This window comes from Mytilus californianus, unplaced genomic scaffold (genome assembly GCF_021869535.1).
Source record: "Mytilus californianus isolate M0D057914Y unplaced genomic scaffold, xbMytCali1.0.p SCAF_19, whole genome shotgun sequence".
NCBI lineage: Eukaryota > Metazoa > Mollusca > Bivalvia > Mytilida > Mytilidae > Mytilus > Mytilus californianus.
In genome coordinates this window covers 2,542,935-2,568,504 of record NW_026262667.1, presented here as the reverse complement: position 1 = coordinate 2,568,504, position 25,570 = coordinate 2,542,935, and the positions used below count along the sequence as shown (strand labels likewise).

The following is a 25,570-nucleotide window of genomic DNA, read 5'->3' as shown; positions in this document are numbered from 1 at the left end:
ACAACCTGGAAATATGTGTGTGTATCTTTACATATGTCAGTAGTTGTAGTTTTTGTGTCTTTATACAAATAAAAAGATGTGTTATGATTTCAATGAGACAGTTATCAACCAGAGACCAAATAGTATTGATATTAGAATCTATTCGGCCTTCAACATTAACAAAAACCGATTTCGTCAACTATAAAAATCATCGACATAAAAAAATGTTATTCAATTCAAATGATTACAACCAAAGACCTTATTTATGCCAAAACAATACACGAAAACAAATTTGACAAGAGACCACCATAACCTGTGAATTACAGGCTCCTAACTTAGAACTATGAGTTTGACTGTCCCTCTGGTATCTTTCGTCCCTCTTTTAGATAATTTATATTCAAAATGGGGTAAGGTTAATCATGTTCGTAGCGCTTAATCGTCTTATAATCCAGGACAGTTGTACAACCGCACAGCATCAGAACAACCTGTTTGAAAGGGCTTCAATGGACAGTTAGGAACAAAGCACAAAAAATAATTCACTAAACAAAGACGGAAGACACACGATATCTATCTAAAATGATTTTTTTAAGTACTTGCAGTTGCTGAAGGCTAGTTCATAGCCATTTTCAGCTTATGCAGACTATTATGTGTTTATTTCCAACAACAGCAATGTATATCTGTGTTCCTAGCGACTTTTTTGTACATTTAACAAGTTAAAAAAACATATGCTTGAAAATACGAAATTGTATTATGAGAAAAACAAATTGAAAAGAAATAGGACACAAAAAGAATTAAAAAAAAATATTTCTTACACTCTGTTACAGTTCAGTATTACCATATATTAAAAAATATGCTTAATGACATAAGAGTGTATATGGCTACTGTTGATAAAAAGCACATCGTTGTCAGTCTCATCATACTAGTACACTCAAACATAAACATGTTATCATAATAGCAAAAAAATATGGTGTACCAATATATAATACAAAATCACTAAAGTAAATGAAAACACTTTTTTGACGGGTGTCACATTTTGAGTAGAATCTGCTTACCCTTCCGGAACACCTGATATCACCCCCAGTTTTTGCTGGGGTTCAAGTTGCTCAGTCTTTAGTTTTCTATGTTGTGTTTTGTGTACTATTGTTTGTCTGTTGGGTCTTTTTCATTTTAATACGCCCGTTTTTGGGACGTATTATGGTATACTGTTGTCCGTCTGTCCGTCCCTCCGTCATCAACATGTCGGACAATAACTAAAAAACGCTTTAACCAATTTGCAAGAAACTTTGATGAATTGTTTATATCTAATGGCGGGAGCTCCCTTTCGATTCCATAAATTTTAGATTTTATGTTTCCGAGTTGTGGGGTTTTATTCATTAAAAAAGGGGGATTTTCCAGTTTCCGGAAAATAACTCAGAAACACTTTCCCAATTTGCAAGAAACTTTGATGAATTGTTTATATCTATTGGCGTGAGCTCCCTTTCGATTTTATAAATTTTAGGTTTTATGTTTCAGAGTTATGGGGTTTTATTCATTTAAAAAAGGAGGATTTTCCAGTTTCCGGACAATAACTCGCAAACACTTTCCCAATTTGCAAGAAACTTTGATGAATTGTTTATATCTAATGGCGGGAGCTCCCTTTCGATTTCATAAATTTTAGATTTTATGTTTCCGAGTTGTGGGGTTTTATTCATTAAAAAGGGGGGATTTTCCAGTTTTCGGACAATAACTCAAAAATGCTTTGAGCAAATTTCATTAAACTTTGATGAATTGTTTATATCTATTAACATAAGCTCCCTTTCGAGTTTATAAATTTTAGATTTCATATTTCCCAGTTATGGAATTTTATTCATTAAAAAGGGTTTTTTCTGACAATATCTTAAAAGTACTTTGAGCAGTTTTCTTGCACTTTGGTAACTGGTTTATATCTATTAAAATAACCTCCCTTAAGATTTTTAAAATTAATTTCCAATATGACATTGAGAAGTTATTGAACTTTATTCTTTGAAAAAGTGACGTGCGTATCATGCGCTTATGGCGCAGTTGTTTATAAGCCATAGCGTTGTCAGTTTATTTTCGAATTATGAATTTGTTATTTTTTTATTTCTTTGATATTAAGTTGCCTTTGTTGTGTATTGTTGACTTTTTCGTCTTTTCGACGTTTTTCGTTTTTGTTATGGCGTTGTCAGGTTTTGTTTTGATTTAAAGCAAAGTGACAGCGTCTTAACTGCTGTTCCTCGCCGTCTTAAAGTCACATTGAGGCATGCAACATAGAGCAAAACCTTTCATCTCACTACAATTTTAAGATGGTTCTAACCACCTGTTGGTGTGGAATACTTTTCTCCATGTCATCCATTTTATGTTTGTGCATTGAAGAATACAGCTAACGTAGATAGATTTGTGTTTACAAACGAAATGATAAATATCGTATAAGCAAAACAGTTCTTTTCGCAGGATTCTGTAATATAGCTTTGACACATGAACTATAAATATGACGCGGTGTTTATTAAGTTATTGGTGGTTTGTTTTGATATTTTCAATTGCAACGGAACGTATCCTGCAAGACAATATTTCCAATGTCAAAAGGTATCAGGTTTAATTCGATTTAAAGATAGTGATTATTGGGAAATATATTACTTACCACTTGTTTTACTTCAGCATCATTAAACTTTGACTGTTCGTTTCCTGCCTCGGTTTTAACTGTTAATGTCTGTTCATCTCCTTCTATGTGACAGAATACATGTGGACAATGTCCGTCAATTGTATGTGGCCACATTTGCAATTGGGGCGATCTTCCAACCCCAGGATGAGTTCTCAATTCACCATCGTAAAAGTGCTTTGACGGGAATTCGCATATTTTTGGATGCTATAAAAACAGAACAAATCTTTTTTAAATCCTAGATGAAAAAATGGAAACTATAAAACACTAACCAAATGGATTATGATCAATGAAAAAAAAAGATTTTTTTCAATGGATTTTGCAGAACATCCTCCCATCTCCTTATTGAATACAACGTATTGTTGATTTATTTATTTTCAAGGGTACCAATTTTTGTGGATTGAGGAAAAGTTGCGTCGTCGTGGATATTTTATTTAATGGATTTGCCAAAGTATGTATACTAGCCAATAGAAAATTGGTACTTCGTTGAACATTTCAATTCGTAGTTTATCTTTACCTATGAAATCCATGAAAATTGCTACCCCAAGAACAATAACGATTCTACAGTATATTCATTTGGAAGATATCGTGTACATTCTAAGTGCACAGTAGTTTTTCTTTATTATGAATAAACGGATATGGTTAAAAATGTCAGTGAGGCAGGCATTAATTCATCCTCATCATCACAAAAAAATACGCATAGGTTCCCAATGACTAACAGCTGACAAATATCCATATACAAGAATATACAGTAAGTCAAGATCTCTAGTTCCTCAATCCAAAGATTTAACACAAATGTCTCTGATCTTTTAATGATCTTGTTTTTTGCCCTATAGATAAGCTACGATGAGCATAACCGAATTGTTGGTTATGATTTTAATTTTCTAATTTCCAGAACGCAAATTATAAGCACAAAAACTGACGTTTCGATGATGATGTCAGATATTTGATTGTTTTAAGGAAATGCACTATTTGTCTTGATTCGGTTTGATTACACGCGTTTTGGTTGATTTTAAATGGCGAAGTTTTAAGGTTTCAGTTGTGTTGCTTAACCTTTAGATTTATGTGTAAAGTTTTGCGAATTGTTAATTCTATTTCAAGTTTTGTCCCGTCTCGATGAAGTCACTGAGGCGATACTTATGTTTGGTGTGTCCGGTAGAGGCAGCTATGTCAACTGTGATTGGGTCAGTTTAGTCGAAGAACTAATGGTAAGTCAATCATATTTGGCATGAAGATGTATTAGAATTAGCACATCTCATTGTCATGGACATCATGTTGCCCTCCCGCCACAATCATGGTCTATTGTCTTTGAAACTTTTGCAATATTTTCATGTTAAATTGTGTGATTGGGTCAGTTTTTGAAAAACTTTAAATAATTTAATATGTATTTGCCATTGAATGGAAGTTTCATGTACAGAAAAATTTTGGTTACTAATTGTCGTGAGTGCAATTTTCTTTTACAAAAATACTTTTAAGATGTACTGAAGCATACATAATAATACTAATAACATACCATTCTGTACTGTTCTTTTAACATAGTTTTGAACAAATGATTTTTTGAATATCTTTCAAACAGCGAGGTTCCCAGCCCAAGTCTTGCTGCTTCTTTGCATTTAATTATCGGACGAAGTTGTTTATGGTCGCCAATTAGAATAACTTGTTTCGCATATGTTGCAATAATTGGAACTATTGTTGATGGTTCTGAACACATTCCACTCTCATCAATTATAAGCTGGTAAACTCTGTCTTTTGTAGCTTTTAGAACTTTTGGGTTTGCTACCAGTGAAGTTGTACAAAATATGACGTCATATTTTGGTAGCTCTTCCTTTGTTCCTTTACTCTGAATATCTTTGTATTCCTTTATATCTTCAATAGTTGTTTTTAAAGGCCCCCTTTTGCTTTTGTCCATTTCTTCTATTATGCTTATATCGTCAGAAAATTGTTTGTCAAGGTCTTTTAAACGTGCGCCATATGGTTTTTCATCTTGACGAATTATATTATGTAGAACAACACCGTTTTCAACCAGGTATGTGTCTGCTTTCGCATCACGTATGTTTCGCCTTGAAACACTTGCCCTTCCAGGAATTGGGAATGTTATTTGTTCAATTGCACTGCCATACATTCTAACAATACGTGGCGCTTTGGATCCTAGCTTGTCTATTACAAGACCTAGTATGCGATGAAAAATTAAGTGAAGTTATTCAAATTAAGTGAAGTTATTCAAGTTTAGTAGTAGATATGTATCAAATTTTTGTAAGAATATAAGAGTGCCACTCTACTAAAACACTTATGAAGAACAGCAGAAGTAATCATTATTGTATTATATAGAACTTGAAATATCTATAATAATAAACGTACGATTTTGGCTAGAAATTAGAAAAATGTCGATCGGTTTGTATAAATAAACATTTCTTCACCAAAATTAATGTTTTTTATCAAATTCGGCCTGAGCACCTGACATCAACCCCGCTTTTTGTGGAGTTCGTGTTGCTCAGCCTTCAGTTTATTTTTTGTTGTGTTTTGTGTACTGTTTGTCTTTTTGTCTTTTCGTCTTTAGTCTTGGCATTGTCAGTTTTTGTTCTACTTATGAGTTTAAAAGAGGAACGAAAGATACCAGAGGGACAGTCAAACTCATAGAAGTATCCCTTTGGTATATTTCTCCTCTCATTTTAGTAATCAGGATATTTTTAAATTTTCAGTTGTGTCAAGGCTACCGATTCAGTAAGCAAACAAAATATAATTCCTATGAATGTTGTCTTCAAAACGTCCATTTTCCTTGCATTTTGTATTAGAATGTTATTCATTTTCATTACAGATTCAATGTTTCAATTTCAAAAAATTCAAGATGTATAGCTCTTTTTATAGTATAAAGCACCTCGAATTCTGAGGAAAATTAAGTTTGGAAAATCAAGTAGTAAATATTTAGGGTAAAATTTCTAGGTCAACGAAATCTGTGAATTTTTTCTTTGTCAAAAACAACTAACCTTACTCGATTTCTTTTTGAACGAGCTTGTATAGCTAAGGAAACAGGATAAAACACCTCAATTACATTTTAATGATACTTGTTTTGCTTTATTGTAATAGTATACAGTCTGTACTACTAGAGCCTTTTCACATGATCGTCTATTAGAAAAGATTTTTCAAGCGAGGGCATATATTATCTTTCTCATACACATAATATTAAGTTAAGGCCCTCAATCGTTTATCCTTGAGTCAATACTCACGTGCTACTAAATCAACAGATCTGTTTGAGGGTCCACAGAAAATTATCTGATTCTTGGAATCACCCGTCCTCTGATGCATGATAGTATTAAATTTGTCGAAGAGGTATACAAGTTTAACGCCGATATAAGTTTTTCCAGTTCCTACGTAATAAAACAAATAAATTATGTAAAGCGTTTTGTCAATCAAAAAATGAAAAAAAATCGTTTTTGAATGCTCAGAGACAAAAGTTGCAGGTATATCTTGTGTATTGATATTTTTGAAAAACTGTCCGCCTTTTTTTTTATTAGCATGGATTAGAAAGTGACAACATTGACATCGAAATATACTTGAGCGTTTAGTTACTATGAGTTAATCTGTAGTAATGAAAATAAAACGACTTGACAGTGAGTGTACTACAGGTCAAATTTACTCTAAAATGACTAAAATAAACAACAACAAAAGTAATCCTAAATCAGAAGTTCAGATTTCAATGAAAATCCGACCCAGTTAGTTACCTAACCTTAAAAAAGAGCCCTGTTGAGGGAATTTTGGTGATCACAAATCATAAGTCTCGAAGAGGTAAACATAACAGTAGTTAAGAGGAAAAAAACTGGAATACTTTATATGACAGAAATCTCCAGCATGACACTGGATGATAAATTCAAATGCTGAAAAGGGTTAACAAATTCATTATTGCTCCATTAGTTGCACACGGCGAATGCGCCGTTATTGTTTTTTTTTTTTTTTTTTTTTTTTTGTAACGATACGAATTTGTTTAAGAGATGTAAAATTATACGCCTCGATCTTGTTAAAGTAAAAAAGAAAAATCACAAAAATACTGAACTCAAAAAGGAAAGTCTCTTATCAAATGGCAAAATCAAAAGCTCAAACGAATGGATAACAACTGTCATATTTCTGACTTGGTACAGGCATTTTCTTATGGAGGATAAAACCTGTTTTTAAAGCTAGCTAAACCTCTCACTTGTATGACAGCCGCATCAAATTCCATTATATTGACAACGATGTGTGAACAAAACAAACAGACATAATAGGTAAAAGTGTCGAAAATAGTGGTACAGCAGTCAACATTGTGTTATAATCTTAATCACCACAAAAACAAACAAATATGTAACAAAGAAGCACAAAATTGCACACAGACCAAGCATATAAGCAAAAATTAAATTAAAGACAGGAATACACAATTTACCATAGTACAATAACATAATGACGGGATGTATAAGTACAGAGCCACTTCATATATGTATCAATGAGACATAAAAAGGCATGGACAAAGCACAGAAGCAAAAATGAACGACAAGAATACAAAAATGTTTTACAATAGCACAATAACGGAATGTATAAGTACAGAGCCACGTCATCTGTATCAAAAAAGGCATATAGACAAAGCACATTAGCAAAAAAAACAAGAATACGAGAATTATCATAGAACAATAATACAATGACGGGATGTTCAAGTGCCGAGCCACGCCAAATGGATATCAATGAAAACAGACTAAACAGTAAAAGTATTATTCATAAAGACAAATAAAAGAATAGTATAACACGTTATTAAGATGATACACAACGCCAGTACCCAGTATCTATACTTCAAGACCATCGTGTATTATTTGTGAAGTTGATACGGAATATTTATCAACAAGGTCTTGGCACCCCGATGAACTCTCCTAAAAAAATGACGAGACGTCCCCTGACAACCCTCTGCTAAGACACTTAATGACGTATAACAAAAAGAGTGTGAATACTATATTGATCATAACTGAGTGAGGTCACAATCCTTAAAACCAAGTAGAGATTTAATGCTAAGCCAAGAAACCGGTTTAAATGGTTATGAAGGTTTGTCTAAATTAACCAATTTAACTTCACACAGACGACGAAAACTACATACAACTCACATCATAATATGACCGTCGTAGCGTCGTGTAAAAAATGATGGATATTTAAACGTTACTTAAACATGTTAAATAAAATAATAAATATATGATAATACGCATACCAGGTGGACCTTGAATCAGTTTAAATCTTCTCTGCAGAGCTGTCTTAATAGCCCAGTGTTGATGAAGATTATTTTCCCACATATAAACATCGAGACCTTCTTCTATAATCTCTTGTGCTATTTCCGTATGCATTCCATCTATAAAACAGTTTGGTTTGAGGTAAAGATACAATTTTTCTCATTGGCAAATTCATCTTATTTGGCATCTATCTATATAACTCTTTTTTCGGGAGCCAGAAGGGATTTTGTTTTACCTTCATCAGCAACACTCATGAATCGTTTCAGTTAAATCGATTTGTGACCATTGAACAGCGGTATACTACTATTGCCTTTATTTATATACCCCCCAAAAAGTTAAGAAAGTATAAATGCCTGAATACGTGAGTGGCTTATAAACTTAAATGGAAACAAAAAGCATAGTAAATTCATAAAAGGTCAACTTTGAGTTGCTTTCTTAATACGTTCTTAAAATAAACCTTGTACTTTTGCTTCGAAAGTAGATGTAACATAACATAGAAAGGACATTAGAATATTCTGTTTATATCCTTGTCCTTTTCACTCATACCACATCATCTTAGTTTTATCTTAAATAAAGGCAACATTATGCCATATCCTTGACTTGTTTCAGTACAATTATAGCTAACATGGTGGGTTGAACCTGGTTTTATGGATTGCAAAACCTCCCGCTTATATGGCAATGTAGAAAATTACCACTAAAATGGAAAAATTACGTGACAAGAATAGTACAAAATAAACGAAAGAACACTCAGGACAGAGAAATACATAAATAAATAATATAATAGTAACTTACAAAATTTTACCCACAGAATAACAACGAACACCTCCAATGAATTTACAGCAGAACACAAGGACACCACAATAGAAATACAAACTTTGCGCCACACCAAGTGAATATTGCCGAAGTGAATATCGTAAATTATCAAAAGATACACATATAATCTTTTAACTGGTTACAAGGCACTTTGTGGAAATCAATTATTACTTTGAGGAGGTCACAGTGACAAAAAAAAAATATGGTACTTGTATTCAGATTGTTTTCAATGCTTGCATAGGTAAATTTTAAGAAAATTATACTTAGATTTAAAATGAGTTTTTGAATTTATAGTGTTGACTTTTGTGTTTATCATAATTGTATTTGTTTTATAAATAAAAATACAATACTTCCGCGACATCATGAGTTCGTGGCTGATGTGATTTAATATGTCTTATTTCTATTTCCTTAAAGTTATTTTTGGTGAATATTTGCCACTTGTTAATCCCTTATTATCCTAAGATAGTACGTAGATATAAACATTTGATATGTCTGTCAGTAATTAATAATTCCGTGTTCATTTTAATGCACCTTCCGCATATATAAAGTAGTTATGCAAATTCTGAAAATAGGTTGGACGCAAATTTTTTAATTTGTTATGTTGATACACAGCATACAACAAAAAAATAAAATAACAAGAATACCGAACTCCGAGATAAATTCAAAACAGAAACTCTCTAATCAAATGGCAAAATCAGAAGCTCAAACACATCAAACGAATGGATAGCAACTGTCATATTTCTGACTTCGTACAGTTGATTAAAATATGCAGACATTTTTGTTTTAGAATTAATCTCTCATGGTTGTAACTGACAAAAAAAGAAAAAAGAGAAAAAATTTAAACAAACAAAAAAGAATAGATTGACGTCAGTGAAAAAAGTGGTTCAACCATTAAAATTACCAAGACCGTCACAAAATATGCTGAATAAGATACCTGGTTTTCGATTTTTATGAAAATGAAACATTGCGAACAAAATAAAACGTAAAGTTGACCAAATGGTTTTTATTGTTAATTTCCAACCTCTCAATATTCATAATTGGTTTACCGTTAAAGAATATATGTTTCACAATAGACCACAGATATGTTCAACTGGTCTTTGTTACAATCCCGTCCTTTCCTTGTTTACAAAATAACCTAATACGACTATTTACTGAATTTTTGCTTGCGAAGAGCGACACGGCGTGTGCAACATATGTAACATATAAACTACTTACTCTATCCAAGTCTGTTTTTTTCTGAGGTTTGTGTTGCTCTATTTTTCCTTTACTGTGTAATGTTTTGGTGAAGATCATGTTAGATTTTTCGTCTTCCAGTGTGTTGTTTGGTTTTCATTGACTTATGATTTTTCAGCTGATTGTCCGTTGAAGTTTTCCTTTCCGTTAAAAATACAAACGATATAAAAAATGAACGTATTACTAAATAAAAGTAGTAGCCAGTGAATAAGTAAAACATGAAGGTGTAACAGAGCATGTGAATACTCACCTGAGATAGGGATATCCTTCCCAACTGCTATCTTCTTTGCTAAGTCGCTCGCTTGGTGTATATTTTTCAGATGGATTTCGATGCGTCTGTTTGTTTCGAAAAATTAACAAAATAATTACGTTATGGAGGAGAATAAAGAGTTGACAAGATATGATGAAATACATACTAGTATCGCGGTAAAATATATTGGTGCTAGAAAGCAATTATAGTACTTTTCCATTGCTTTACTTCAGAGATACTGGTGACTTTTTATCAGATCACTCAAACAATGATTAGGATTTGACAATGAGTTAATAATAATAATAGAAATGAAATTGGAATCAAATATATTTTGCAAGACCCGGCAAATTGTCGTGTAAAATATTATGGTTCATTTATCTTTTTAATCTTTTAAACCTGTTATTTCAATATTAACTTCATTATGTGTTATTACCTGTCAACTGACGACTTGTAAATGACCTCTAGTCTACAGTCATCTAAAGCAGTAGCTGGTGGCGGAGAACTGTTTTCGTGAAGCTGAAATGCTACTCGAAATTTGGTTGATCTACGTTGACCTCCATTTCTTCTCTGTTCTAACTTTTGATATTTACATATCTTAGTAGTCTCTGCATGCCCACTCCATAAGTATGTATCTTTATGAAGAACTTGATTGCCTATTTTCTTTTTTGTTTCACAGTCTATATCTTGCGCTTTCATTATGCAAAGGAAATTACCACTCTGTAATTGGAAGTATGCTTTATTCTGGTTAATTAATAAACCCGTACCATTGTCATCTACTTCAGGAATATATCCAAAATGCAAATCACGTTTGTCGCAAAATTCTTCATCCAACTCAAAAATGCCCTGACTATTTTTAAATTTAATGGGTAATTCGTTGATTGTGGCTGAATTATCGCTTTGCTAGGCATTATAGGTAGATTCCATTTCCACAATTGGGAGCCAGATATTCCTATAGGCCGCTATAGTCTTATACTTAGCTAACGAACTTTTTTTGGCATATCTCAAGAATGTTTTGATTGGATCTTGTACATGTGGTAGGCAAAATTTGATATTGTCAGTTAAAATAACTATTTGTGGAACTGGTGTCAGAATTCCTAATGATTCTTGTGATGAGAGTTGAACGCTAACAATTTGCCCATGTCCAAATGATGTTTGAAATGGAACAAAGTGGTTGATTATTAACGGGTCGGATACCTCTGAAGTAACTTCAGCAACACTGTTTTTAAAACTATCAATGTACTGCTTGTTCCTTTCAAATTCTTGCATCATTTGATCTACGGTATTTTCAGCCAGTTTGTTGAATATTACATTATCGTTTCCTTCGAAGACATGTTTTAGTATGTTTTTCCAAAACCCATAGCTTACAAATGAAGTGTTCACGTGAGGATATATCTTTAGATATTTGTCGGGTCGAGTTTGTACATCATTTTGTGGTGGTAAGGTAGCTTTAAAGCTATATAAACGTTTCCTCCATTTCACCGTTACTTTTGAATGTGCAAATGTTCCATTTTCATTTCCTTCTGTGCTCTGTGAATCATCTCTTGTACCTTTACTTTCATTCAATGTAGACATATCATTATCATTGGTGACTTCAGGAACATTGCAAACATCTATGTCGCTGAATTTTACAGACATTGTTTTTGTTATTGTATCCTGAAGACCTGGTATAAAAATATCGATGTTTTCGCTTGATACATTTGAAATAAAACTTTGAAAAATAACTGGCTGTGTCTTAAGCTGATTTTCAAAGACTAATTCTTTACACTGCACATGGAAATCATCTCTTTTTTTCTTTAGCTTATTTAAATTCGCACATAGTGTATGTAATTTAAAAAAATCATAAGGAGTAGTTTTTTTATCTAAATATGCATGAATCAGTCGTTGGATGATAATATCACAATATCTACTAAGAGGGCACGTAAACTGAACAGCTTGATTCTCTTTAATGAAAATAGACATCTTGTACTGGTGAACTGGTTCAAACGATCTTAATTCTATCAAAGCCAAAGCTTGTTTTGGATGAATAAAGTCGGAGCAAATAAGTTCGACTGCTTCGTCACAATTCCTTCCACTTTGAGCATGATTTAAAATTGTATGCAATACGTGTGATTGTATTGGCACATAAACTGACTTTCCATTTTCGGTGATTACATCTTCATTTACATGATTATCGTCATCTGACCTTAGTAATGAGTGATTTCTTTCCAAGGGTGCATTCTCTATAGATAATTTCCCTACTTCTTCTATATACTCCTCTTGTTTTCCGCATAACAGATGCGCGTAATACTCGTTAAAAGAATACCATTCTTTTTGTTTAATTATGTTGTCTCTGATTAAATATGTTGGATTGAAAACGGGTATATTCATGGAGAATTTTTCAGTCAGAATACTACCTACTAAATGACTAGCGAGTGAAAGGTATTCTTCGACTAATGTATGTGCTTTTTTAGTTTTCATAATGCTGTCACTTGCTGTAAAATCTACGACTACTGGGGATGTAAAGGACTCCATTCTTAGACGTTTTAATTTCAATTTCTTTGATAGACGAAAAAGCAGTTGTATGTCTTTTGCGAAAATATCATTAATATTACCTTGATTGCCGAGGATGTTTTCAATTTCTAAGTAATTGTAATGAGCAGATGATTTTATTATAGTTCTAAGAATCGTTTTGTCTGATACACATATATTGTTTGAGTCAGTTTGATCCATTTCAAAGTATACTGAAATTGCATATCTTCTTCGACTTGGTTCTAGGCTACAATGATGGTTAATATGATCAGGTAGCACATGCTTATTCTGTGCCGTATTTGTACTGTGGAAGGAAAAGCCACGGCATTGCGCTTCTACATCTATTTCGTCATCTTTCTGAATAATTTTGCTTACGTCAGTGATATGAACTCCAACTTTATATATGTTCTTTTTATTTTTTCTAATGCTAAAACCATGATTTATAACACTTTCTTCCATTCCAGCTATTGTAAATATCTTATCGGATTTGGTTAAATCTTTATAACCGGGTGCGTTCAAGTCAACTTTTAAATCACGAATTTCTTCTACAGAAGGGTAATCCAACCATAAATGCAACCTGTTTTGCAAAGCAATGAGCGTTAATCCCTCCTCTATATCTTTAGAACTATGCACAACACCTATGACTGCGCCAAGGGGGTTCATATTGGTTAATTTCCATTTTAAAAGAACTACAAAAAACAACCAGTTTTCTTTGTCGCCATCTGTGATATTATGATACTTATGAAACTTAAGATCGTTCGTAGTTGAATCATGCTTATGAATTTCTACACTTGTTTTTAAACTCTCTGGATACCACGTTGCAAGACGTCCATGTAAAATACAAATTTTAGGAATAGTCTTACAAATTGGAATCATCAAATGACTCTGTCTTCGGTCAATGAGACAAACAAAAACGGGATGTGACACATTTTTGAAACGTTTTCTATCAACAAATGAAACGACTTCACCATAGTATTTCTTATCTTTTTCAGGTTTACCTCTATTTGATATTTTAACATACACTGTGTCTTCTGTATATGTTTGCCCACAATTTGCCCGTCCAGAAATGTTTATTTTCAAATGTTTGTCTTCCTCTGGAAAACAGATGGCTTCTTCCATGGACTGGATTTTCATCGTACATTTTTTATATATTTCAGGTTGTGTTATATACTTAGTTTCATCAAATGACAAAAATACGTTTCGATAGAGAAAAGGGTTTGAATCAGATACTTTCTCTGTCCTGATGTATTCATATCTATTGATTTCCAAACCCTCGTGAAACCAGGACGACTCGTGTCTCTCAAATAGTGAGTCTGTGCTTCTATTTTGTTGTTTCTCTATATTTTTTAGACGATTTCTGCGTCGATTTGTTTCTTCATCGTACCAATCGTTGTCCGAATCTGAATCCATATTAGACATGTCCTATACAGCTAATTATCAACCTCCATCCTGTTCAAACATGCAATTTGATTCAAACTTTAAATGAATAGCTAATTAGAACAAAAAGACTGGCAGTTATAGTAAATTGACAATTAGTGCAGGCGAGATGAATGAATTGTGATTTTAGATTTTTAACTTCTTGCGATTGACTATTAGCAATAATATTTGCACTTGATTCGTGCGAAACACGCTTTAAAGAGTCGTGCTTTATATTGTTTTGGAAGATAACATTGAACACTTTGTAGTTTTGTTAAATCGGTCATGAAAATGAATCAGTTGCCTTGTATCTCGAAAAAAAGAAATCCCACCCAATCGCATGTTATTTTAAGAATGTTCTTCTTGAAAAGAAAAATTTAATTATACAAATATTTGAGAAAACCTATCAAAATTACATGTACAGTTTTCCTCGATTTGACAAACTTTATTATTTCATTTTTTATGTTCAACTTACCATTTTTCAGCAGTAACATGCCCACCTCAATGGTCATCAACTTCGTTCTTTATCTAACCTTTTAACATTTCTTATTCGAGCGTCATTGATGAGCCTTTAGTACACGAAACGTGTGTTTGGCGTACAAAATTATAAGCGTGGTATCTTTGTTGTTTTTTTTCTAGAATGTCATTCTTCCCAGACCATTAGGAAAATATACAATTTACTTTTTAGGTCATATGTAGGCAAGTCTTGTAGTAGTCTACCAACGTCCTTTATATCTAACCGTTTTTATATTTATTCCATTTTCCAAAAATCTTTTAAAGTTAAATAGATATAACTTGGTAGTCGGGTTATTAACTATGGTTAGTTAACCCATTCATTGAAATAACATGGAGTAGCACTTCATGAACTGCAAAATTATACAGGACGAAACAAAAGGCTCACTTCTCAGTGAATTACAAATGATTAAAAAATTGATATGACTATAAACTTTTGTCCTACAGTTTAAACTTACAACTACAATAAAGAAAGACTATTTACTTTAAAATAAGCATTTTAAAACGATGCAAGAATATTTCAATATTTCACTCATACAGTTAAACATTTAAAGAACATGGCAAATCAAGTTATCTATTTGTACTTTAGAAATGCTTGAAGTCAAATGAATAAATAAATGAATAAATAAGCTTTATTTAGAGTCGGCATAGTATACAGACAAGGACATAACATAAGCTAGTATGAGCTTTAACCGACATACAAGACATAACAATACAAAACATAATACGCATGCAATAAGTTACATGATAACACAAAATTTAGCCCTGCTATCAAGCATGCTGGTGATATGCAGATTATAAGAATGATAAGTTAGGCATCAAAGCTAATAATTATAAGTTGTTAACTAAGCATGATTAGAAAGCAGGTAAACTGTATAGAATAAAATATTTAAAACAGGATATGATCTGAATTGTAAAGGTTTTACATAATATATTAATCAATAATCTGTACGAACTGTGCACTAATACATTACTTCAAACTATTTCAAACTGACTGAAAATAGCAATTTTTCTAAAAAATCATCAGGTAGATCATTTCATAATTGTTATCAAAGGTACCAGGCTTATAATTTGATACGCCAGACGCGCGTTTCGTCTACATAAGACTCATCATTGACGCTCAGATCAAAATAGTTAGAAAGCCAAACAATAATGAAGTTGAAGAGCATTGAGGACCCAAAAATTCAAAAAGTTGTGCCAAATACGGCTAAGGTAATCTATGCCTGGGAAAATAAAATCCTTAGTATTTTGAATAATGCATACTTTTGCAAACAGTACATTTATAAAAATGACCATATAATTGATATTTATGTCAACACCGAAGTGCTGACTACTGGGTTATTGATACCCTCGGGGACGAAACGTCCACCAGCATTGGCATCGACCCAGTGGTGTAAATAGAGCATTGAGGACCCAAAATTCCAAAAAGTTGTGTCAAATACGGCTAAGGTAATCTATGCCTGAGATAAGAAAATCCTTAGTAAAACAGCAGCTGTATATTGAAAAGAGCTCTTACCATAAGTAAATGGTCAAACCCTAAGTATATATATATATCTACAATATTAGAATATCTAAAATCATATTTAAAATCTTTCTATTTAACAAATTCAAGTAAACATGGTGGTGACAATTTATACAAATTTTAAAACATGCAATAGCCATGTTACGCATACGTCTAATTTTAAGTGATGGAATCTTTGCTCGTACAAGAAATTCATCATACAAATTAACATAGTCTTCATATATAAATCTGAATACCCTTTCCTGATTTTTTTCTAATTGGTATTATTTTCAATGTTAAAATGCAATGCCAAAGCAAAAAAATCGAAATAAGTTAAAAATAAAATAATGTGTGGAAAATCGTCAATTTATTTAATACGTAAAAAGTAAAATCACAAAAATACTGATTTTCGTGAAAAATTCAAAACGGAAAGTCCCTAAACAAATAGAAAAATCAAAAGCTCAAACACATCAAACGAATGGATCACAACTGTCATATTTCTGACTTGGTACAGGCATTTTCTTATGTAGAAAATGGTGGATTAAACCTGGTTTTATAGCTAGCTAAACCTCTCACTTGTATGACAGTCGCATGAAATTCCATTATATTAGCAACATTGTGTCAACAAAACAAGCAGACATAATAGGTAAAAATGTCAAAAATAGGGGTACAGCAGTCAACATTGTGTTATAATCCTAACCAAGTAAGCAGGTAATGCGCTTTAAAACATTCATTTGTTGAGATGCTTTACGACAAATAGTTAAATGTGGTGATTAAAATTTATAGTCCTTATCAATACCTAAGGGTTTGGCAATCTCATCGCATGATGATTAGCTGATTGTATATCAAAAGCAGGCTTGCTTGCAATTGTTTTATTTCCAACTGCAATAGCTTGGAATTTATCAGAATTTGCCTTCATACAATTAAATTTAATCCAATCAAATAAAACAGCTCTTTCTCTTTCAAGTGTAAATCATAAATTTTCAAAATCGTTGTCGGCATCTGACACAGTATGATCGTCAGCATAATTATATCTAGGGTTCCGTGTTCAATAAAATAGATATTATGTCATTTATAAAAAAAAAAATTGATAGAAGTCCGAGGATAGATACTTGAGATTTTAAAATTCAGTTAACTGGTTAGACATAACTATTTCATATACTTTTGAAATTGTAGGTAAAATGCTCACAGGTCTGTAGTTCTTTTTATCAAGTGGATCGTTCTTTTTGTGTAGTGGTACGATCTGAGCTATAGGTCTGTTTTGGAAATTCACTTGACTCTATGTTATTATCTATAAGTGTTGTTATATGCTTGTTCAGTACTGGTGCACCAACTCGCAATAGCTTAAAGGCTATCTGATCTACTCCTGTAGCTCTTTTTATATTGGTCTTTTTCACCAATTTGTCTACAGTTTCAACATGTATAGGTTCAAAATCATGTTGTATTATAGCTTAAATTTTCAAAATACTATTTAGAGTGTGTTTTTTCTTCAAAACGTATTAAAGTTGTCACAAAGATTTGAAAATAAATATTTGATATTCTTGTTGTTTACACAAGTAGGTGTATGACCTTTTATTTCTTATGCAGCAAAAATACTGCAATCTGATTGGTTAATTACCCCGGTGTAAATAACACCCCACCCTTGTCCACCGGGGATAAATAAAATTTTGCCAAAAAATTAAAAAAAATTAAATTTTGCCAAAATAAAGAAAAAATATATAAAATGTCAACAAAAAAAAATAAAATAAAAAATAAATAAATTTGAGGACAAAAATTTTAAAAAATAAAAAAAAAATATTTAAAGATTTTTTTTTCCCAAAAATTCAAAAGAACACAAACATTTTCTGAATTTCCCAATTATAAAGAAAAAAAGTATTTGACAATGCGCAGCAACATCGATGATGAAAAAATTTTACACTGGAAATTTTTCATTACCATTTTTCAATTTTACATCCTGTTTTAAAATGAGTATAGGAATTGTTCATAAGAAATAAATTCGTTATCTTGGTGTAATCAGGGGTGTACGGAATTTTACACCGTTGTTGAAAATTCATACACCCATTCGGCTGCGCTTCGGGGTGTATGAATTTTCAACAACGGTGTAAAATTCTGTAAACCCCTGATTACACAAAGATAACTAATATTATAAAAGTCTACTATATATCATATAATGACATTATTTACACAAGTAGGTGTAAGACCTTTTATAAAATTCTACTATCATAAGATGACAATTATTTAAAATTTAGTGTTTTGAAACGAAGAGTTGTTCTATATGTATGAATAGCATCTACAAGTGACGGTTCATACCTTTCTGTAACATGTACGTTTTTCAGTATATTTGACAGATCAAAAATATAACATATATCCTCCGACACTTGTGATTTGTTTTTTATCATAAAAACATAGTTAAGATCACCAATAACCATATCTTTATCTAAAAGGATATTTATTGAGTCATAGAATATATTATTAGCCATTGATGGTGGAGAATAAAAGGCATAAATTAACCATTTGGTTTTATCAAGAGTAGTCTCATAAACAAAGTTGAAGAGCATTGAGGACCAAAATTTTGCATGCCCTTGATAAATAGAATTCAAATATGTTTTATGTTTTAGAAAAAGAAATTAACAGGATTTTGCAGTGCACTTTTTTCATTCCTCCAGAAGGTGCCAAAATTAACTAAGTTGGGAAAGAGGTTTCAGAACTCCCCCAAAGGTAATAATTGAAGTGAGCTGTATTGATTGACATGTACAATAGATGGACAAGAGATTCCTGACAATAATTGATGATTTAAACTGTGTACCTGAGTGGACCATATCAAGTGAAACTCAAATGTTTGTTAATCTTATCGTCTGCAGGGACGAAAATTGCATTGCAAAATCCAGTTAAGTTTTACATTTTCTAAAACATATAAATTGAATGCATTTAATTTTTTTTTTATCTAGGGCATGCTATGCCTTAAAACATTTCAAGATGCACAGGTTTGTCTGAACTCAGAGTAAATTTTGAGGTGAAAACGCAGCCACTTTAGCCAAAGAGACCACATGAACCTTAAGTAAACAAATAAGAGTGCACACGCTGAAATGTCTCGCCTTCTTTACTAATCATTGATATTATGTTGATAGTCCTAAATATAAAGCTTTATTACAACTATCACATAAACTTAACATGATCCAAGAAAATGAGGTCAAGGTCATATAAACCAAACAAGAATACATGTACACCTTACAATCATTCAATACACTAAATATAGTTGACCTATTGCTTATAGTTTCTAAGAAACAGACTTAAACAAGAAAACTAAACATTGACCAATGAACTATGAAAATGAGGTAAAGGTCAGATGAACTATGCCAGGCAGACATGTACAGCTTACAATTCTTCCATACAACAAATATATTTCACCTATTGCTTATAGTTTAAAGAAAACAGACCAAAACATAAAATTTAACACTGAGCAATGAACCGTGAAAATGAGGTCAAGGTCAAATAAAACCTGCCAGACTGACATGTACATCATAAAATATTTCCATACACCAAATATAGTTGACCTATTGCATATAGTATCAGAAAAAAAGACCAAAATTCAAAAACTTAACTTTGACCACTGAACCATGAAAATGAGGTCAAGGTCGGATGACACCTGCCAGCTAGACATGTACACCTTACAATCATTCCATACACCAAATACAGAAGACCTATTGCATACAGTATAAGAAAACAGACCAAAACACAAAAACTTAACTATAACCAGTGATCCATGAAAATGAGGTCAAGGTCAGATAACACCTGTCAGTTGGACATGTACACCTTACAGTCCTTCCATACACCGAATATACTAGACCTATTGCTTATAGTATCTGAGATATGGACTTGACCACCAAAACTTAACCTTGTTCACTGATCCATGAAATGAGGTCGAGGTCAAGTGAAAACTGTCTGACGGGCATCAGGACCTTGTAAGGTATGCACATACCAAATATAGTTATCCTATTACTCATAATAAGAGAGAAATTAACATTACAAAAGATCATAACTTTTTTTTAAGTAGTCACTGAACCATGAAAATGAGGTTAAGGATAATGGATATGTGACAGACGGAAACTTCGTAACATGAGGCATCTATATACAAAGTATGAAGCATCCAGGTCTTCCACCTTCTAAATTATAAAGCTTTTAAGAAGTGAGCTAACGCCGCCGCCGCCGGATCACTTTCCCTATGCCGGATCACTTTCCCTATGTCGAGCTTCCTGCGACAAAAGTCGCAGGCTCGACAAAACCGAGGTATTTGGGGCCATATGAAGGGTTTCTGAAGAAGATATAAAGAGAAAAAGTAGGTAACCAACAATGATTTAAAAAATAACAATGAGACAACTCTCCATCCAAGTCACAATTTGTAAAAGTAAATCATTATAGGTCAAAGTACGGTCTTCAACACGGATCCTTCAAAAATTTGGCTCACACCGAACTGCAAGCTATAAAGGGCACCAATATGACAAGTGTAAAACCATTCAAACGGGAAAACCTACGGTCTAATCTATATTAAAAACGAGAAACGATAACCACTGAACATCAGCTTCTTTTTGTGTTATAACGTAAATTCCATTATAGAAGATTGATTAACATGTAGGTTCTTTTTTCGATCATAGAGGAAATGTTTAGCTACATGTAAATAACTATTGAAGAGCAAAAAGTGTACATAATCGTCCATTATCACTTCAAAATTTTTTAAATATTTATATATAAATGATGTTCTGAAGCTTTTGAGCACATATTGCTGATGAAAGTCAATGTCTGCAAGAAATAAAATAGCATATGCAAAACGAAATAGCAGGTACAAATTAATAAAAAAAAAAATTTTCTCATATTATGTTTAACTTTAATATTTTTAAACATAACAGGTAAAAAATAAGTTGATTACATAATAAATTTCAGGGCGGTGAAGCTTGAAGAGTAGGATCTATATTCTTTAACAAAGTCGTATAAATAATCAATTACCTCAAAATTATCAACTGAAGGCTTTTTTTTCTGTTACTCCTAGCATTTCATCCATTTAGCTTATTTACCTGTGACATATATAATAAGTAATAATATGAATACACTGTGTGTAAACTACCCCGGCAAAAAAAAAAAACTCGATGGTATCTTATATCCGTTACGGTGGCAGGTGGATAAAAGGTCCGCTGATGTAGGACCTCAGGTAATAGCTACCCAAGATAACCGGGGGAATTTGTCATCGAATTTTTTAGCGGGCTACCGCGGATCTCTCGGCGAACAGGGCAGAAAAAACATACTATCGAGAAATGTTTTGCGAGGATGAATTTTTCAGATTAATTCGCACGAAAATATAGTTCCCTATTTGGATCGATCTTAATACCAAATTTTAATGTGACTAAATACCAAAGATCTTACCAACTTGCCAGGGTCCACTGACTGCCATAAGAGGACCGCTACAGTCATGCTTCAGTGATTCCCTTTATAATCAACCACATTTTTCCTACGAAAAGGGGGGGGGGGGGGGCGGGCCTCCTGGATCGAACAATGGGTGACCTGAGGTAACCTGACCATGTACAGTAATACGATGGTGGCCTGAGTTAACCTGACCATGTACAGTAATACAATGGTGACCTGAGGTAACCTGACTATGCACAGTAATACAATGCTGACTTGAGGTAACCTGCAAATATTCAAGTTGTGTTTTGTAAAGCTGGCCTTGGGTATTATGACTATGTACAGTATTACAGTGGTGACCTGATGTAACCTGACCATGCACAGTAATGCAATGGTGATCTGAGGTAACCTGAAAATATTTGTATTTTGTAAAAGCTGACCTGGGGTAATATGACTATGTACAGTAATACAGTGGTGACCCGAGGTAACCTGACCATGTACAGTAACACAATTGTGACCTGTGGTAACCTTACCATATACCGTAATACAATGCTGACCTGAGGTAACCTGAACATATTCTGTGTTTAAAGCTGACCTGGGGTCACATGACCATGTAAATATTGTAGTGGTGACATGAGGTAACATGACCATGTGCATTAATGCAAGAGTGACCTGAGGTAACATGAAAATATTTGTGTTTTGTAAAGCTGACCTAGAGCAAGGATTTTTATAGTCACTTTGATCATCTCAATGTTTGTTTTTATGTGTATGGAACGATAGAAATGTGTCATGTCAAAATAGAAGGACCCGGTTGTGTCAATGTTGTTTACTACATAATAGGTTGTGTCTTTGTATAGGACTCGGTTATATTTCTGTTTTGAAAATACAAATCTATGAAAAGCAACATAGGAAAAAAATCAATATCTATGTTATTGTAAAACAAACCCGTCGTGTTAAGAAAATTATTTTAAACAGGCACTTTTCGAAATAGGGAGTAAAACATTTTCGAAGGCAAAACGTATACCTTATTGCACTTATCTTCGAAAGTTTAAATGGAATATAAATTCTTTATAGCATGCACTTGCATTTATTATTTTATAACATCATGATTTTTTTTAACTATACTAGTTTGTATTGATGTAAAAAATAAAAAGAAGTGGTATGGTTGTGTCACCATATCCATGCATCCATTCATTTGTTCATTCATTCAACCCTATTTTTGACATTTTTATTCATTATTTCTTTTTGTTTTGTTCACAGATGGTTGTCAATATAATGGAATTTTAAGCGACTCTCAAATAAGTGAGAGGTTTAGCTAGCTATAAAACAAGGTTTAATCCACCATTTTTTACATAAGGAAATGCCTGTAACAGGTCAGGAATATGACACTTGTTTTCCATTCTTTGATGTGTTGGAGCTTTTGATTTTGCCATCCGATAAGCGACTTTCTGTTTTGATTTTCCTTGGAGTTCGGTATTTTTGTTATTTTACTTTAAGAACATCTAAGACTTTTAGAACAGCCTTAGAAGTGACCATTAACCCCCTGAAAATTGTAAATGAGACAACCTGCTAGCAGAAACCAAATGACGTAAAAGTTTTCAAATATAGGTCAGCGTATGGCATTCAACAATAAGAAACACCCTTACCACATCGCAAGCTATAAAGGGGAAGGAAATGACAAATTTAAAACAATTAACAAGAAAACTAACGACCTATTTTATATCCAACACAAAAAACGAAAAACAAATATGGTATTAAGCGACAAAAAAAAAACACTCAACTACCTTTTACATGATTAGGAAACTATCACATACAGAATGGCGGGATTAAACGTTTTGGCGCCTAGTACCCCAAACCCTAACAGTGCTGCAACATTATAACATAAGATCAAACTATAAAAATCAGTTGACTGATTTAACTCATCCGATTACAGAGCCTGTATAGTAAATGCGCGAATTCCGCTCAAAATTGTATCTTTCAACGGTTATGAAAAAATAAATAATGCTCCTTTCTATAATATATACATGCATATAAGGTAAGAATGTTTGGATACTCCACTTGGTTATAATATTACGATTCCTCAAAAAAGTATGAATTTATTTATCATATTGTTAAACATTTCTTACATTGTCCAAAATAATCTTTTTTTATCACTTCAGATGACAGATAACGTGACTATTGAGAGAGCAGATGAGTCACTTCGTGAGCTTATTCGTGCATATATAAACACATCTGCTGTTACAACTGCTTTGCTGTTTTTGTGGGGAGGAAATTAAAAACAAAAAGGGACCACAGACGTCATGAGATAAGTAACTCTGAAATTGACAAGAAGAAACAGGAATGCAAGATCTGTGTCAAAAAGTTTGTAGACAACATCCACTTTCTTGTCCACATGAACACGCAAATTGGAAATAAACCTTTCAAGTGTTGAAAATGTAAAAATCAGTATACATATAAAGGTTCAAACAAGAGGCACTTGGAATTTTGTACCCCTCTTATTGCAAAAAGTTTCAAGTGTTCAATGTGTCCTCAGATATTCGAGAAGAACAATCTTCTATCTGACCATGTGACAGGAAAGCACAAAAAATGTGTAGACTAAAAGACTTAAGGTTTTGCTACAGATCTAGTGTCTAAACATAACAGGAAATAGAACTCTTATACTTTTAACAATCTGTTTGGATATTTTTTATACAAATGTCATGTCACACAAGTAAGAGAAACACTTTCTTTTTTCTACAATTATTATATACTACTTTTATTAACATTTGTTATACCAGTAATTGTTTGTGAAAACTATCGGAATAAAGTAATAAAATTGATTGGGATTTTGAACTCATTTTTTCATCATGCACATCTCAAAGATATATTGTATACCTTTCGACATCTGGTGTTTCCTTTCCTTAAAAGATAACCATGATGCTAACCACTGTCCGTCTTCATTTGGGTACTTCATTTATCGTTTGAACCGACGAACAAACTTTAATGTGGATGGATATGAAAAGAGTTCATTTGAAGTTGTTGAGAAAATGCTGCAAAATTTTATGCTTTGAGATTATGTGTAAATAGATATAAGAAGATGTGGTATGAGTGCCAATGAGACAACTCTCCATCCAAGTCACAATTTGTAAAAGTGAACCATTATAGGTCAAAATACAGTCTTCAAAACGAAGCCTTGGCTCACACCGATCAGCAAGCGATAAAGGGCCCCAAAAATGACAAGTGTAAAACCATTCAAACGGGAACACCAACGGTCTAATCAATATAACAAACGAGAAACACTTATGAACCACATCAACAAACGACAACTACATCAGATTCCTGACTTAGGACAGGTGAAAACAAATGCAGCGGGTTTAAACGTTTTAATAGGTACCAACCTTCACCCTTATCTGAAACAATAGTGTAACATCACAACATAGAAAGACACACTATAAACTGAATATCAATTACAATGGCTTATTTCAATCAAAAGACATATTAACACAAGTGAACATACACTGAACGAATAAATTTAATCTATGATACAATGTAAATACAAAATCGATAAAATAAGGGGTGAAAAAATAAAGGTAACAATGGTATATCGCTATGAGATATTAAACAATTTCAAAAAAACAATAACCTTGAAGAAAAAGCCGCCAAATACAAAAATAAACACAGGTAAATGAAAATAATTTTGTTGTGAGGTATACCGTTAAAATGGAGAAAAGAAATGTTTTTTTACAAAATAAATAATTTTGTTGTTCATAGTACGAAGAAGTGAAAATGTTTAGTCATACCAAACACTTATCAAAGCTGGTATATAGAAGAGATATAACCCTGAATAAGTAAACATTAAATAACAAAAAAGCATTACAAATAGTATCAACAGGTCACATTACCAAGAAAGTACGATTTGAGAGTACTTGCAGTTACAGACAGCTAGTTAAAAGCCCAAAACAATTAATAATAAAAAAAATCATGCATCAGAGACTAAAATCAACTAAAACACATCCCAGGGATTTAGTATTGGACAATCAAAGAAGACATGACTTGTGAAATGCCAAAAACAAATGTATCGACAGGCAGTA

General features: G+C 32.7%; 1 protein-coding gene across 3 annotated transcripts in view; it reads right to left on the bottom strand.

Annotated features, from left to right (window-relative positions):
* Positions 1-21,412, bottom strand: part of LOC127727060 (helicase with zinc finger domain 2-like) — a 75,146-nt gene extending 53,734 nt beyond the window's left edge. The window contains exons 1-7 of one of the 3 annotated variants that reach the window (XR_007993748.1): positions 21,108-21,412; positions 10,602-14,125; positions 10,169-10,254; positions 7,854-7,991; positions 5,860-6,000; positions 4,149-4,804; positions 2,618-2,842 (exon numbers count right to left, since the gene is read on the bottom strand). Coding sequence is in view for 2 of the 3 variants with exons in the window: in XM_052234477.1 (XP_052090437.1) it covers positions 4,149-4,757 (609 nt within the window). In the remaining variant the exon portion in view is untranslated. Of the gene's footprint in view, positions 1-2,617; positions 2,843-4,148; positions 4,805-4,993; positions 5,088-5,859; positions 6,001-7,853; positions 7,992-9,900; positions 10,050-10,168; positions 10,255-10,601; positions 14,126-21,107 lie in introns of those variants that run through there. The other 2 variants (XM_052234476.1, XM_052234477.1) reach the window with 2 other exon arrangements.
* Positions 21,413-25,570: the final 4,158 nt, after the last annotated feature.